The 14,578-nt window shown below is 54.4% G+C and overlaps 4 protein-coding genes across 4 annotated transcripts; all 4 read right to left on the bottom strand.

The window, feature by feature from the left end:
• Window positions 1-121: 121 nt before the first annotated feature.
• Window positions 122-1,692, bottom strand: G647_00728 (uncharacterized protein; the record flags this gene model as incomplete). Its single annotated transcript, XM_008724131.1, has 2 exons — window positions 122-1,267; window positions 1,375-1,692. The coding sequence occupies 2 exons, from the start codon at window positions 1,690-1,692 to the stop codon at window positions 122-124; spliced, it is 1,464 nt and encodes a 487-aa protein (XP_008722353.1).
• Window positions 1,693-1,931: 239 nt separating this feature from the next.
• On the bottom strand, window positions 1,932-2,525 carry G647_00727 (uncharacterized protein; the record flags this gene model as incomplete). The annotated part of the gene is made up of 3 exons (XM_008724130.1): window positions 1,932-2,350; window positions 2,413-2,463; window positions 2,513-2,525. The coding sequence occupies 3 exons, from the start codon at window positions 2,523-2,525 to the stop codon at window positions 1,932-1,934; spliced, it is 483 nt and encodes a 160-aa protein (XP_008722352.1).
• A 1,650-nt stretch (window positions 2,526-4,175) lies between these two features.
• Window positions 4,176-5,006, bottom strand: G647_00726 (uncharacterized protein; the record flags this gene model as incomplete). Its single annotated transcript, XM_008724129.1, has 1 exon — window positions 4,176-5,006. One exon carries the CDS (start codon window positions 5,004-5,006, stop codon window positions 4,176-4,178), a length of 831 nt encoding a protein of 276 aa, XP_008722351.1.
• A 2,867-nt stretch (window positions 5,007-7,873) lies between these two features.
• Window positions 7,874-13,687, bottom strand: G647_00725 (uncharacterized protein; the record flags this gene model as incomplete). The annotated part of the gene is made up of 1 exon (XM_008724128.1): window positions 7,874-13,687. The coding sequence occupies one exon, from the start codon at window positions 13,685-13,687 to the stop codon at window positions 7,874-7,876; it is 5,814 nt and encodes a 1,937-aa protein (XP_008722350.1).
• Between the last annotated feature and the right edge of the window lie 891 nt (window positions 13,688-14,578).

Here is a 14,578-nt window from a genome sequence, read left to right as displayed (position 1 = left end):
AGGAGTGGAAGGATGGTCTGTCAGCCGCAATGAAAGCATGACTATATTTCTGGATATTCCCAGGCATTTGGTGTCTTATCAATACCGGAAGGATATGGGACAACGCACTCGTCAACAGCAACTAGTCCCAACCACCGGGCATCGTCCCAGGCAATGTTTCGGCGGCTTTACAGGACTCGCAAATCCGATAGCCATGCCCGCCATGGTCATCATGGCTGTGGACAATGGCCTCCCTCCCTACCCACCAATCTGACGTGTCCACTCCACACCTCCCGCAAGATGTCTCTAATTCACCTCTACCAGGCGTGCTTGGTGCACCTTCATGGATCTTGGCGCTACCGTGCCCGCTGCCAACCCGGCTCGGCAGTATCATTTTTCCCTTCCTTGCACGTGGAATGAAGAAATCCGAGAGCTCTTTGAGAAAGGCAGACTTCGCAGGCGAAGGGTCACGCGCACTGTCGTGCGCAGGCGTTGATGTGCGCGAATCTGGAGTATCGCGTGAGTCCGAAGAAGCTGCGACAGCTTTGGTGGTCGAAGACCTTCTTAGATTGTTGATCCCTCTGGAAATCGAGAAGCTCCTCCGTACCCGGTTGATAGCGCCTGGTTGGGATGCTTTCGAGCCACTGGACGCCCGGGTCAACGACTTCTGAGACTGGGAGACGCTGGACTGTCTCGAGGCTGGAATGTCAAGCCCTTCATGGTCTGCCGAGGGTACGGAAGTGTCCTCAATTGTGTGCATTTGGTGCCTCATGGTTGAACCTGGCGAGGACTGTGGCGTACGAATTGCCATGTCGTTGAGAGATACTGACGGTGGAGTTCTTTGCAAAGGGTCTTTGAGTCGGGCTTTGGGTGACTGTGGTGGCGTAATACAGGGCGTGGTAGGTGGTTTGCCTTGCCTGGCTGAAGGGACCATCTCGGTCGGAGGGCACGGCCTCTCCGGCGGACTTGACATGGAAGATCGGTTGGAAGGCAGCAAGCTCATCCATGCAGGAGGCATTCTCTGCCCCTTTCCTGACCTCCCAATCTTGTTGGCGTCTGGATTCAAAGGGTTTGTCATTGACACTCTCTCGGAAGTTCCGTCCAATAGTCCCCTAGGAGTTCTTGCGCCTCCCGACGTCCTGCTGGGTGTTCTGACGTGTTGCTCAAGCTTTGCCACTGATCCAGGCTCATTGGCGCAACGGGGACACACTGGCGGTTCCTCAGCAAACATGCCTTGTTTGTGTGGCTCCCCATCGTGGGTGAAGTAGGGTGGTGGCTGCAAGGGAGACTTTGCAGTGGTCAGCCAGCGTTCACGTATCCATGAGAAGATATCCATACCGCACAGATGAGACATGAGAAGCAACTCCAATGCCACTAACACCACCCGAAGTTTACGGCATCTGTTTTGCGAAAGACGACCTCTCCACACCGCCAGCAGATGCTGACGCTATATATCCAGTTCCAGCAATCCTCGCAGACAATGCGGCCTTCGAGCCCAAAAGTATGCGGTTGCGATTTCTGTTCCGTCCAGCAAACCGTGCAAAGGAACGTGTGCAATGCCTGCTTCGGCTCGACCTTGGGAGGCGGGCTAGGAGGCGGGGGCGGGAGCGGCGGAGGGGTGATCGCGCTGAAGATGGTCTGGAATGACAATGCTGATGTGTCGGAATTGGATAGAGTCCGTCCGGGAGCCCCGGTGTATTGCGGGTAGGCCATGAAACGAAAGTGATGCGGCTCAAAGGAATGTTCTTGTGGCTCAACGATGCCGCGGAGAGAAAACTGAGGGTCAAGTGAAGAACGGGTCATTCGCTGCGAGCACAGGCTCCAAGAGATGCCGCTTCCTTGATTTTCAATGCGAATCATCCCTGCGCCTTCGCTTTGACCAGACTCCTCGCCAGTCGCGACTCAGGATAATTATTGATGTGCGAAACCCCATTGCGGACGAAATCGCTTTCCTACAAGCCCCAGTAACTCTTCACCAACCACGCCGCGTACGTGCTCATACCAAGAACCCAGGACAATGTACCAAAGTATCCCACTGACCGTCCCCAACCCAGCGCACGCTCTGCTTTCAAGCCGAGCTCGACATGGGCGATTCGGAAGAAGAGCAGTGCAGCCAGCGACCCCGTTAACACCTGTCTGTCTCCCCCATTCATCTCGACGATGGATGCGACCAGCAGGGCGAGTGGGACGTTCTCGATGAAATTCCCATGGCATCGCGCGTTCACCAGCAGGGCATGGCCGTCCGACTGGCTGCTCTTGGGCTTCGAGTCCGAAGACGCTTTCTTCGAGGTGTCGGTGCCAATCATCGTATCGGTCGCCACACGCGAAAGGCTGACGCGGAGGTTGAGCAGAACATAGTATGCCGCGAATGCTTGCACCGCATATCAGCCAGACTCCTGTATTGGCTTGCAGGCTTCTCGAGAGAAAACTTACCTGGTAGAAATGTGCCCGTCACGGGGAGAATTTTCGGTACTGTGATTCCTACTAGATGAAGGTCAGCTCAGACACAGTCGATGTGTAGGCCTTTGCATACCTGGAACTGACATGGTGACTGTGCTTGCTGTCTGGTCGCTCAAGGGCGTGCTGATGTACGGAGTACGGTTCCAGGTTACCAAGCGCAGTGTGACTATGGGGTTGACGATGCGCAGTGCTTGGGAGGTCGAATGGCTAATTCCTACAGTTCAGTCTGCACTTGACGCTCAGACGTAAGATACACTTCTATATACACACAAAGTCGGATAGCGATGCCTCTATGAGCTGGTCGCCCCCACAGCACTCTTCGATATTTCAATTTCACTTTAAATTTCACGCTCAGCCGGAGATCAAATGGTCATCTCTCAGATACCAGATAATCACGGTCGTGTCACTTGTTAGTGAAAGGGGTGCATGTCGCTCCGCGGGGCATGGCGTCGCATTTGTGCAGCCGAGCTTCATGCTACGGGCGCCCCTCGCACCCGAGCCACCCTAACGGGGCACGTGCTAGGGCTTCGCGAATACTCCTTCCGGTTCAAGTGTAGGCGCACCTTCCGTATGCGGCCTTGCAGGTTAGGTAAGCGCCACCTGCGACTTGGCGAACGTCGTGTGGAAATACTGCAATTAAATCAATCGACGTGCGAACTCCTCTCGACCTGCCCGTCATAAGCTCGCTTAACTTCAGCCTGCAAACAGTCTCCTGCTTCTCAGAAACTATCGAACATTGTCTTCAGACGGCATCTTGTGACTGAATTTTACCAACGGCATTCTTTGCGAGACACGACGCGTTCGCCGTCCACGCCGGACCAGGCAAATAGAGGTTCGCGTCTGGGAAACCCGGCTGGAAAATACATTAAAGTCTCTTAGATGCAGCAGGGGCAGTGGAACCAGCTTAGGACGTTCGATGCTACCGAGCTTGTACCCGGTGCTCTCAACACTATCGCAGGTAATTAGTTGTTTACAACACGAACCCGGTTTGTTTCTGTATGAAGGAGGAGTGTGAGGTGTGGCTTCGATTGTGTCACTCGCGTTTCGTTGATCAGTCTGCTTTGTCTATGAGGACATGACACCCCTCTCTTGACATGGCGCATCGTTCCACCGAACGCTCCCACTCATGCCCCCGAAGTACGGACTGGGAACCCCGGGGGGGGGGGGGTCGCTGCGTCCGTAGTGTCCATGGCGATATATCTCGCCTCCTTCTCATCGATCGGTCCAGGGCGAGACGACAGGAAAAGGAAAAGAATGCCGTGACCGTTGGACGGCACTGGGTAGGCCGGCCTCTTCCCCTTCAATGCACTAACACAAGACTCAGGACCCAGCGTCCACTGTTGTGTCGAGGCTCAGCGGTCGAAGGATACCACGACTGCTATCCAGCTCGAACTCAAATCATTTCTATTAAGCTCCGTATAGACAATCGAGCAGTGTGGTCTCGTTGGAATCAAAAGGAGAGGACGATTCCCAACAAAATTTTATGGTGCTATCTATATGCCGTGGTTTGACAATCCTTGCTGCCAAAAGGCCGCGCAGAAAGACCACCCCTGGCTGATTATGCTTACAAAAACTCCAATACCGATAGTCTCCCGGCGAATTACCTAACCATTTTCCCAATGCATAGATGTCGCATGTCTCATGTCGAAAAGTCCCATGATTCCCTCAACTCTCACCTTCACCGTCCCCCTCACCGCTTCACGCACCGGGACTCATCAGGGATACAAACTCGGCGCTTAGTACTTGAGACCGCAGCGGATCAGGCACTCCTCGACACCACGGGCCAGCGAGACGGGGATGTTGGCGCGGAAGTCGGCGAAGTTGTTCTGGTCGATCTGCTTGGGGAAGCCAAGGGCGGCGTCGACAATGGCGGGGTTGGTGTTGATGAGGAAGTTCTGGGCGATGGAGCTGGCACCGGGGTCCTCGGAGTTCAGGCCGGCGATGGCGACCGCGGGCTTGCAGTCCAAGTTCTGCTGCCAGTGGATGCTGCCCATAGGGAAGGCGGTACCCTGGAAGAGCGTGAGGTTGGTGCTCTGCTCGGTGGTGAAGCCGTTCTCGAGCACGAAGCCGGTGAAGATGGTGTTGTCGGTGACGACGGTGAAGAACTCAGTCGCGTCCGGGTGGATGTGCGGGGTGTTCAGGCCGCAGGGCTCGAAGAAGATACCGGCCGCGGAGATGCCCAGGCCCGTCAGGAGGGGGAAGTTCTTGCGGTTGGCGAGGTCGACCTGGCCACCGAGCGGGAGCGCCGCCGGGTTGGGCGGGTTGGCGTTGGGGTTGAAGTCGAACTTGAGGTTGAAGTTGCCAGCCGCGATCTCGGCCTGGATCTCGGTGAAGCGGTCGACGCGGGTGTCTTCGGTCAGGAGCTTGGCGATGGTGCCGTCCGTAGGCTTGGGGTTTGGCGTGGCATCCGGGTTGCCGAGCAGGCCGGTCACCAGGGACGTGGAGGAGCCACTGGTGCCAGTGGGCTTGCCGGAGCCGTAGCTGGTCGCCCAGGTTTGGCTGGGTGCCATGGGAGTGGCGGCGGCGACGGCGGCGAAGGCAGCCACGAGAAGCGAGGTGGAATGCATTTTGATGTTGGGTTTGTGGATTATAAAGATCGTTGGATTAGGTTTAGCGTTATCGGTTGTCTGTAGTTCGTGTTGCTAAAGAGCGTGCGATGACGGTAAAAGAAAGAAGCAAGGAGAAATTAGACGAGACTAACGAAAGATTGTTTGGACTGTTGCTGGTTTGCGATGTGAATGAGAGAAACGACTGCTGAGAAAGGAGAGGGACAGAGGCATATATGTATGTGCGTGAGGCAGTGAATGAGTGACTGAGTGTGTACACAGTACTATACACAGCACCGCTGGGAAGGATTCAGGTGTACCGGTGCCTGGTGATTGCTTGCTTACTGTGGAGAGAGGCGACGAGCGGCGCAGGGTCACCGAGTCCGACATTCCATCTGTGCTCCGTCCTGTGTGCACTGTGTAGTAAGGATTCTGGTGCAATCAAAGGACGGGCAAGAACAGAGCGCCGTAACGAGGATAGCGGGCCGGCAGTGTGTCGAGGAACAGCCATCGCTGTGCGCTATTCTCGGGTCATGGTCTCGAGCGGATTCGGGCCTGAGATACAGCCGCATGCGGCTTAGTGCTCACATATTGGGCTGCTCATCTGTGTGTGTGTGTGTGTGTGTGGTGGACGCCACGCGAGTACCGAGGTCAGGGCCACGCGGGATGGGTACTGGGTACTCCGGACTTGTGAAAGAGGAAGACGGCAATTACCTCGGAAAGTCATCGTCAGCGAGCGAGGCGGGCAAGTGGTGAGCCAAATTGGTGGAGGCGATGAGCAGCCGATGACACACAAGTGACAAGCTGGAAAGTTCGAATGTTCTATTTTTCGCGTCGATATTTGGTCAGCGTGGGCTTATTTCGTACGCTAGCCGTAAGCGGTAAGTGCGTCGTCCGGCTTATGTATAGCCATTGGCTAGCCCAAATCCACGGCACGTGACTGAGGAAAGGTGATGTGCCTGCCACCACCACCGCCAATGCTGGGCTTCTGCTGGGGGACTACTATGTCCTGGCTACACAGTCCTGGGTACTACTCAGTACGTATGCTGACCGCAGGCTGCGACCACACCGGCCAATTACTTTGCACCCCGCAGATCGGTCGGCCAGGCACCGTGCCATTCCTGGTTTCTCAAATTCCCAGAAATGCTTGAGTATCCACCAGGGTTCCTGCGTGTGGTGCCGCACATAGTCCGTTGGGAGGGTAAAGCTAGGTACCCGTTCCCTGAGTGTTGTCTCGTGCCCAGAGAGATCTCGTTAACCCCAGGCAGGCAAGACACCCGCCAGCTACTACCTATCTCGGTGCTGCTCAGCGCTGGCACTGAACCGGAACCTCGTATACACTGCAGTATGTTGGGCGCATCTCTTGCCACGCTTCACCAGAGTCCCTCGTCTCCTCGGACGCAGTAAATTGACGGACATTCTGCTTTCCCGCCACAACCCCCTACCCCATTGTAATTTTCAATTTGCCTACGTAGCGATCATTACTGTATATTCGAGCTATGTAGACCAGCACTCTTCTCTAGTGCTTATCTGGATTCTGACCGGTCAATAGAAGTCTCGAAAGACCGAGCTCGATAACCGACAACTGCACTCGACCTCTGTGAACTCCGTACGATACTAAGTACTTACTTCATCCTTTCTCACCACCGTCCCACAACAACAAACAGCTAGGTAAGAGCAGACCAATAGACCGCGGTTGCGAACGACATCAGCACAGTCGCCTCGAGAGCTCGAAACCTCGTCCCTATCAGGAAAGCCGTTCTGCTGAAGGGTTCTGTGCTGGAATGATCACTCCGTACCTAGTGAACTGTTGCAACGCCTCTCGCGCGCGAACCCCCCCAGAAGCGTCAGGATATTGTCCTGTGTAGCCAGTAGTCATAGGAGTACCAGTTACTGTACTTCGGACCTCGGAGACGATCCTGACCACGACGGTCACATCGCCCACATCCACATCCACATCCACTCACCGCACTCCACACGAACCCCGGTCGCGGCCTATCGACCAGCCAGTAATTACTGTGTACCTCGTACCTCGTAGGCTCCCAGACCAGACCGGCCGTCTTCCGGGGAGTCTCCATTTCCTGGCGAGCACGTTGCGATCCAACGCCAAGACCAACCACCTGCTCGATCTGATCCTCTAGTCGGAGCTTGTAGGTATACCTTTTTGATCCCAACAAAGGCAGCGGAGATAAACGCGCGACAGTCGCCGCCATTGGGGCCAGACCGTCCTAAAAGAGGCGAGGCTGCGACACGCCCTTTTGTTCCCCCCTGGACTCTTGCCTGAGGGATCACGCGCCTGCTCGATCGCTTGTCACCATCCTCTGGACGACATAAAAATACGCGCAACATTGAAGCTTTTTCTGCGCCTACTGTACTCCGTACATTGCATGATACCCTGGCCCGACCAACAAGGCTCTATCCCGCTCGAGTAAGCGGGGAGCGGGCAATTTTCTTTTTCGTCCGCGTGCTCATCCCAGATGCCTATGTCCATTTTTGGCAGCAGTTCCAGCCTCCCATGGTGATCACGGTGTGTTTGTCAAAGGAGCTGCTGCTGTGCGTGCGCACCGGGGATTGCATTCACGTCAGCACGTCGTTCCTTCCTTTCTCCGAGAGAAAAAAAAGCTTGTTCGGCTGAGTGATTTGCCCCAGAATCCTGTGTATGCAATGTATTCCTTTCCGCGGTGCAGCGCATGGTGTTCCCCCAATTGTAGCACCTGCCTCCCCAGTGATGTGGCCTCCAGCTCCCAATTGCTCGAAGTCACAGCCTTCTAAGAATATCGCAAGGCATCGATCCAATGCCGCTTCTCCGAGTTTGATTTGCGTACTGGATTTCCCCGTCTCCAGGTCGACGACAACACGTCAAAAGTCGGTCTCAGTCGTGCCCGGCTCTATTTTTGCAGGTTCTGCACAAACGAGTCTAGATTGAACTCCTCTTCGTATTGCCGCTCATCCCACAGGTCGCCGACATCGTCAAGCCATCCCTTTTCTCCTTTCTTCTTGACCTCACCCGTTTCCAGGTCAACCATGTCTTCATCCCTCGTAACGCCGCCTTCCCCGCTACTCTCCGATGGCTCTCCTAGATTGAACAGATCGAGGATCTGGTCAGTCTCCATACTGCCCAAGCCCGCGTTCTGCTGGTTGACTACCGTGGATGCCACGTCGATCTTGAATCGCTGAAGGCTGAGAATCTTCTCTTCCAAGGTGCCGCGGGTGATGAGACGGTACACGTTGACGACCTTCTTCTGGCCGATCCGATGAGCTCGGTCCATTGCCTGAATATCTTTCTGCGGATTCCAATCGTGTTCGACGAAGATGACCGTGTCGGCCCCTGTGAGGTTCAAGCCGAGACCTCCAACACTGGTGGTCAATAGTAGACAGTCATAGCTGGGGTCGTTGTTGAACTGGTTGACAATGTTCTGGCGTTTGGTGGCCTCCACGCTCCCGTCAAGTCGCAGAAATTGTACAGACGGGAGAAGTTTGCCGAGGACCTCCGTCTGTACCATGTCGAGCATCTCTTTCATCTGACAGAAGATCAGCGCGCGGTGCTGCGACACGTAGTTCGACGCCGACATATCATTCGACTCATTCGAAACGCCGATGCCACAGTCGACCAGCAAATCCCGCAGCGCCCCCAGCTTTGGCGCGTGTGCGATATCCCGCAGACTAGACTTCGACGCTGCAAGCTGCTTCTGGATGGCATCGTACTGTTTGTTCCCTTCTTTGACGACAAGTGCAGGGGAGTTGCAGAGCTTCCGCATGTATTGAAGAGCCTGGAAGATGTGTTGCTTAGCCTCTCTATCACCTGAGCCGACGCTGTTCTCCACCGTCTTCTTCTCCTTCTTGAAAAAGTCCTCAAACAGCCGCTTCTGCAGATCGCTGAGATCACAGTAATAGTTCTGAAGGATCTTGGGCGGGAGGTCATTCAAGACCTCCTCTTTCAAACGTCGAAGCAAGAAAGGCAGCACTTGCTTGTGAAGTGCCTCGACAGCCAGAGCCCCTGCCTCTTGTTCCTTGGAAGAAGACTTTGCGTTCCTGCTTGCGGCAATCGGCTTCGCGAATCGGTCCTGGAAAACCTTCTCCGTACCGAGAAAGCCCGGCATAAGGAAGTCGAATAAGGACCAGAGCTCGAGGACGTTGTTTTGGATTGGCGTACCGGAAAGAATAAGTCGGTGGTTGCTGACGATTTTCTTGACCGCTTGGGTGATTTTGGCTTTTGGATTCTTGATTAGATGACCTTCGTCGAGAACGCAGTAGTTCCAGGTTATGGCGCTGAGGACGTCATTGTCGTTTCGGCACACGTCGTAGGATGTGATCACAACATCTGCCTGGTCCAGTTGACAGCGGCGGCTGGTTCGCTCCGCAGGCGGTCCAACATAAGCCACACAGCTCAAAAAGGGTGCATACTGCTTAATCTCCTGCTGCCAGTGACCAGAAAGTGTTGGAGGGCAGACAATGAGAGATGGCAAACGCTTCATCTCTGGAGCTTGTGTCTTGGCATACTCTTCGGCGCGCATGTGGTGATCGCTGGCAACGATGCAGAGCGTCTGAAGGGTCTTTCCCAGTCCCATGTCGTCGCAAAGGACGCCGTGGAGGTTGTATCTGTTGAGGAAGGCCAGCCAGTTCACCCCTTCTTGCTGATACGACCGTAGTTCTGCTTTGATGGCCACGGGAATCTGGAAAGGCTCGACCTTCTTCGGATCGAGCATTTGCGCCATAAATTTGCGCTCTCTTTCACGTCCTTGAAGCAGCGCGTCCGGCATCCCTGGCGGGTCAGGTATCCCCGCTTCCAGAGGCACCAGCTTGACCAGTGTAGCAAATGACGTTGTGGCAAGTAGGCGAATATCGTTATTGGCGTCGCTCATTCGGCCAAGAACAGGTACGATCAAGAAGATGACGTACGGCAAGATCCTGTCGCCCATGGCCTGAATGAGATGATACACGCATTCCGTGATACCTTGTCGATCTCTCAAATCAAGTGGATTGCTGATGTTAGGCAGGACGTCCTGCACCATTTTCGTCATGCCTTCAGTGGGTATGACGCTGCATATCGTGGCAAAGCATTTGGCGGCACTGTACCTAATCACCGACAGCCTGCTCCTCATTGCTTTACCCGTGAGGGAACTCAGCGACAGCACCCAGGCGTGAAGCGAAGGGTGAAGAGCGGGCGCAAGCGTACGTAAAGCCGAGAGCGCGTCAACCAATGACTGACCTTGTTCCTCATCGACTTGCAAAGAAGCTGGGTCTGATGGCTCGATCGTTTCACGGATGGGATTTTCGATGAGAGAACGCAGGACGGGCAGCTTATTGAAAAGCTCAGCACCATATGCTTGCGCCATCTCGTCGAGAGCCCGTTTAGCCCCTCGCCGCATGATTCGGGCTTCTTTCGCCTCCTGCTCAAAGCGAGCTGCATCCGGGTGATCCTTCCTATCTTCTTCTTTCCTCAACGACAATACAATATCTTCGAAAGTGGCATGGGGGGCGAACTCCGGGGTCTCCGAGGTATCGATGCAGGTGAATTTGACCAAATTCGACACTAATTTGTCGACAGGGCCGCGCTTCGGGCTTTTCGTGTAGAAGTCAATTAGGCCTGCCACAGCCGATGCTGATCGAGCCTGAAGCTCCTCGAAGGCCTCTGATTTAATGCTGTCCATGATGCATTTGATCACCTGTCCGGGTTTCTTTGGTACCTCACCCAGTCGGACAAGGACCGACGCAACTGTAGCCTTGACGGCGATGTCGCGAGCTTCTTTCACCTTCTTAGCCTCGTCCACAGCGCTCTTTGCATTTGCGCGAGCATCATTCAGGTACTGAGTCCCGGATACACGTTGGGCTGGTGTCAAACTCTTCAGGAGCCGGTCGAAATCTGCTGTCACAATTCTCTCTGCATCTGCTAATGAGAAGGCTTTAGGACCGGCTCCGCTATCGCCTTGGCAGACAACAGCTATCACTGGTAGTCTATCCCGGGCGACATGTGCTTGATTCTGAAACGCGCTGACCAAGGCTTGGCATTGACCTCGAGCAGCCTGCAGTGAGGACACAATGTCTGCATACCAGCTGTTGCCATCGTCGTCGACAGCTTGTTGCAGTCGGGAGACAAATTCCGGTGTGTTTGTGGGTTTCGTGGGTTGGTGATATGCGAGTTCTTCGAGAATCATGCCAGCAAATAACCTCGAACTCGAATGCGTAGAGCTGATTACCGGAATCAAATGGCTCCAATAAGTGTTAATGGCAAACGCCCCTTGTTTGCTCAGTAGCAAACCCAGGGCCCGTGCACAGACAATCCTTGTCCGTAGCATGACCTCTAACCCAACCAGGTCTACTTCGCCGTGTAGGATATGGCCGTCCGTATTGTGAGATAGACGCTCCTTGGGCTCTGGCTTTTCGACTTTCCGCCGTTTCTTGGCTTGGGACTCCGAGTCGGGACTTTGCCTATGCTTGGTGGTGATAGGAGCCATGGGAGCGCCATTCGGCCTGATCAGAAGCGACGTGTCCATAGGTATAGGGCTTCGGATCTGGCCGATAGGTTGGATAGCCGAGAGAATCATCGGAGAGATGTGGGGCTCCAAGCTGGGACCGAATGTTGAGAATCCTTGACGTTCCATAGATGAAAGCAGAGCTTGCCAGACCTCGAAGGACTTCCACAGAACACCTTCGTTCCGCTCGACTAGCATGTTTTGGAATATTAAGCGTACCACGAGTCCACCCAACCACGTGGAATTGCTTACATCTGAGAGATTTAGGAATGTCACCAACGCCTTGAGGACCGCCATTCGGACACTGGTAATCGTGTGCCTCAAGAATGGGTAAAGGCGCGGAACAAGCCGCTCAAAAGTCTGCTCGGGATCTTCCGCGGCATTAATCCGCATTGCTTCAATGATCTCTTTATGGGAGCAAAGAGTTGCAAGTAGGTCCATGACCGCACCAGTACTGGCACTTAGATCGTCCTGCATATCCAGCAGACAATCCCACACCACGCTGATGAGCTGGCCCAAAGCATTGGGGCGCATAGTGGTGAGTTCTTGGGCAATTGGCACCAGCGTCGCTGCACTGACTGATTTGACATCGTCGTCAGGATGGGCAAGTCCCTGTATGACGGCTTCAACGACACCATCAAGTAAGCTGTTGTGGCTCAAGAGGAGATCCTTTCGAACAGCGACGAAGTATCGTAGGCCAATCATCCCTCCATGACATACTTCCCAGATTGGTTGCTTCAGACCTGTATTCCGCTGGTTAACCATCTCTTGAAGATAGTTGTAGACAGAGATGGCTATGTCGTCAGGCAATTGGCTCAGCAAAGCCCCAAGGCTTTGGCCGATTGATTCGCGGATTGGAGCCACCACGGTATCGGCAACGTAGTCTCCGAAACGGTCGAGCATCAAGACGGAGAGCAGTCTGCAAGCCATATCGTCCAGCCATCGCCGGTTTGCAAGATCGTTCTCCGCCCTAGATCTGCCATAGCGTCGACCGGCACCACGTCCGTGCACACGCAGGACTTCTCGTAGACCCATAGCAGCCCCATGCCGAACTTCCCAGGTTGGGTCGAACAGGTCGTTTGACAGGAAATCACACATGACGTCAAAAGGCCAGTCATGGGCATGCTCATCGTCGGGCTGGATGAGCGGTTTCTCCGGAACTGCCTCACCTTTAAACTCGGTAACAAGCGCGGTGTTGTCGTCAGAGTCCTCCCGTTTGATGGAGAAGTAATCGGATTTCGCATCCCCGTTCGAGTCCTCGTGACCATTGAGCTTGACGGGATGAGGAGTCGCTGGGACCGAAGTCTGGCCAGGTTCAGACGGACGACGTCCTGACAGATCGACCACTCGCATCTTGCTTGCACCGGTTTTAGCGGCTGACTTGTTTTTACGCTTGAGTTGATTCAGTTGGCGTTTGCTCAGGCCGGCTTCGTCAACCAGAGTCTGGCCGTTGCTTTCTGAAGGGGAGACTGCACTGTATGGAGATGGAGAAGCCAGGCTATCATTTCTCTTGATTGACGTCTTAGTATCCACGCGCGGTAGCCCCGGTGTTGCAGCGAGCTTATGTTGCGAATTGGCGGCAAAGTCGTGCTCGTTGACTAGATCATCCTCAATGTACTCACCGCCAAGGCCGAGTCGTGCGGCGAGACTTTGCTTCTGGTGGGCAAGGCGTTGAGCCGGTGTCATCCCGGCCATGGAGTATTCATACTCCTTGCCGGCACTACCCAGCAGCTTTTTACCATGAGTGAGGATCAATTTGATGTCGAGGGTGCTCAACTGAAGGAGATCGTCCGTCTCCAGAGGTCCGTCCTCGACCTTGGCGGGCTGCTCAAACTTTGTGTCCACATCGTCCGCGTTAGGATCAAACTTCTCGGCGTTCTCGACAATAGCGCCTATCGCCTTTGCTGCTGCAGTACGGGTATCCCATGATTTCGACTGCAGGTATGGAAGGACCCTGCCGAGTAGTGCGAAGAGATTGTCGGGGTTCTGTTTCTGAACGTCTGCGAGCTGCTGTGCAGCAGTATTTCGGATGAGCTGAGTGCTACCCTTGTCCAGCAAGCTGTGACCCAAGTTAGTCTGAAGAGCATGGAGGCGTTGCTGCCAATGCAAGCGAGCAGAAAAGTTGGTGGCACTCACGTGACCAGTCGATCGAGTCTGTACAGAAACGGTTAGCCCGGCTTGGCAGATGTTCGCGTCGGGCGTTTCAAACCTTGAAGTCCCAGTGGCCATTATTATTACTTGGGGAATTCGTCACCAACTTTCGTCTTTTCAACCGCGCTCCTGCTAGGTCGCGACCTAGAAGCCATCAATTGCAGGATCTGTGGCAGTCTTTGATGTCATGAGCCTTTCGTGGAGATCAAAGAGATGTGAAACGAAGATGATGATTAATAATGATTAAAAACAAGGGTGCGCCACTCTTGGAGTGATTGAGCCGTGACGCGCGTGGTGCGGTGAATTTCTCTGTACCAGAAAATGAAGTGTCTGTGACAAAGAATGTGCGGGCAGAGCCTTGCACTTCGTCCGAGAAGGGGACTGGCAGATCAGAGAGTTGGAATCGGGGGCGCAGCGTGGGCTTAAGAGGGTCTGGAATGGCATTTAAATCCTCGCTTGCTGCGCAGCCTGCATCGGCCCCTGGCCTCTGATTGCTCCTTCCGAGTGTCCACCTTTACCACTTAGGCTGCGCTAACGCCCGACTGGGCACTGAAGCCTTCTACGCGTGTGCTTGGCACTTCTCATCCGTGCCTCATTCATCTGAGAGCCTTCCGATCACTTGTGAGCGCCAACATAGCCAAAAGCCGATGAAGAGATTTTGCAATGCTGGCCCGTCTGATCGTTACAGCTTTAACATATGAGAGTCGCGAGTTACGTGGTCGAGAGATCTCTTACGCAAGTGCTGGATACACCATCCTCCGAAAGAGCTGTTCACGAGTTCCGTCAGCACAACGCTAATATCAGTCGCGACACTGGCGATGCAGGAGCAGTTCGCCATGTCAGTAGTTTCACTGTCGCAGCGATCGTGTTAAAAAGCATCTCAAGTTCCTGTGGGGATCCCACCATGCTGGCACGAGTGTCTAACATTAGGACTTGTGCGGATAGTCCGGCTTTCATAGACTAGCAGAC

The sequence above is a fragment of the Cladophialophora carrionii genome (assembly GCF_000365165.1).
Source record: "Cladophialophora carrionii CBS 160.54 unplaced genomic scaffold supercont1.1, whole genome shotgun sequence".
Lineage (NCBI taxonomy): Eukaryota > Fungi > Ascomycota > Eurotiomycetes > Chaetothyriales > Herpotrichiellaceae > Cladophialophora > Cladophialophora carrionii.
The sequence above is the reverse complement of the archived record's forward strand: the minus strand, read 5'-3'. Positions and strand labels throughout refer to the sequence as shown.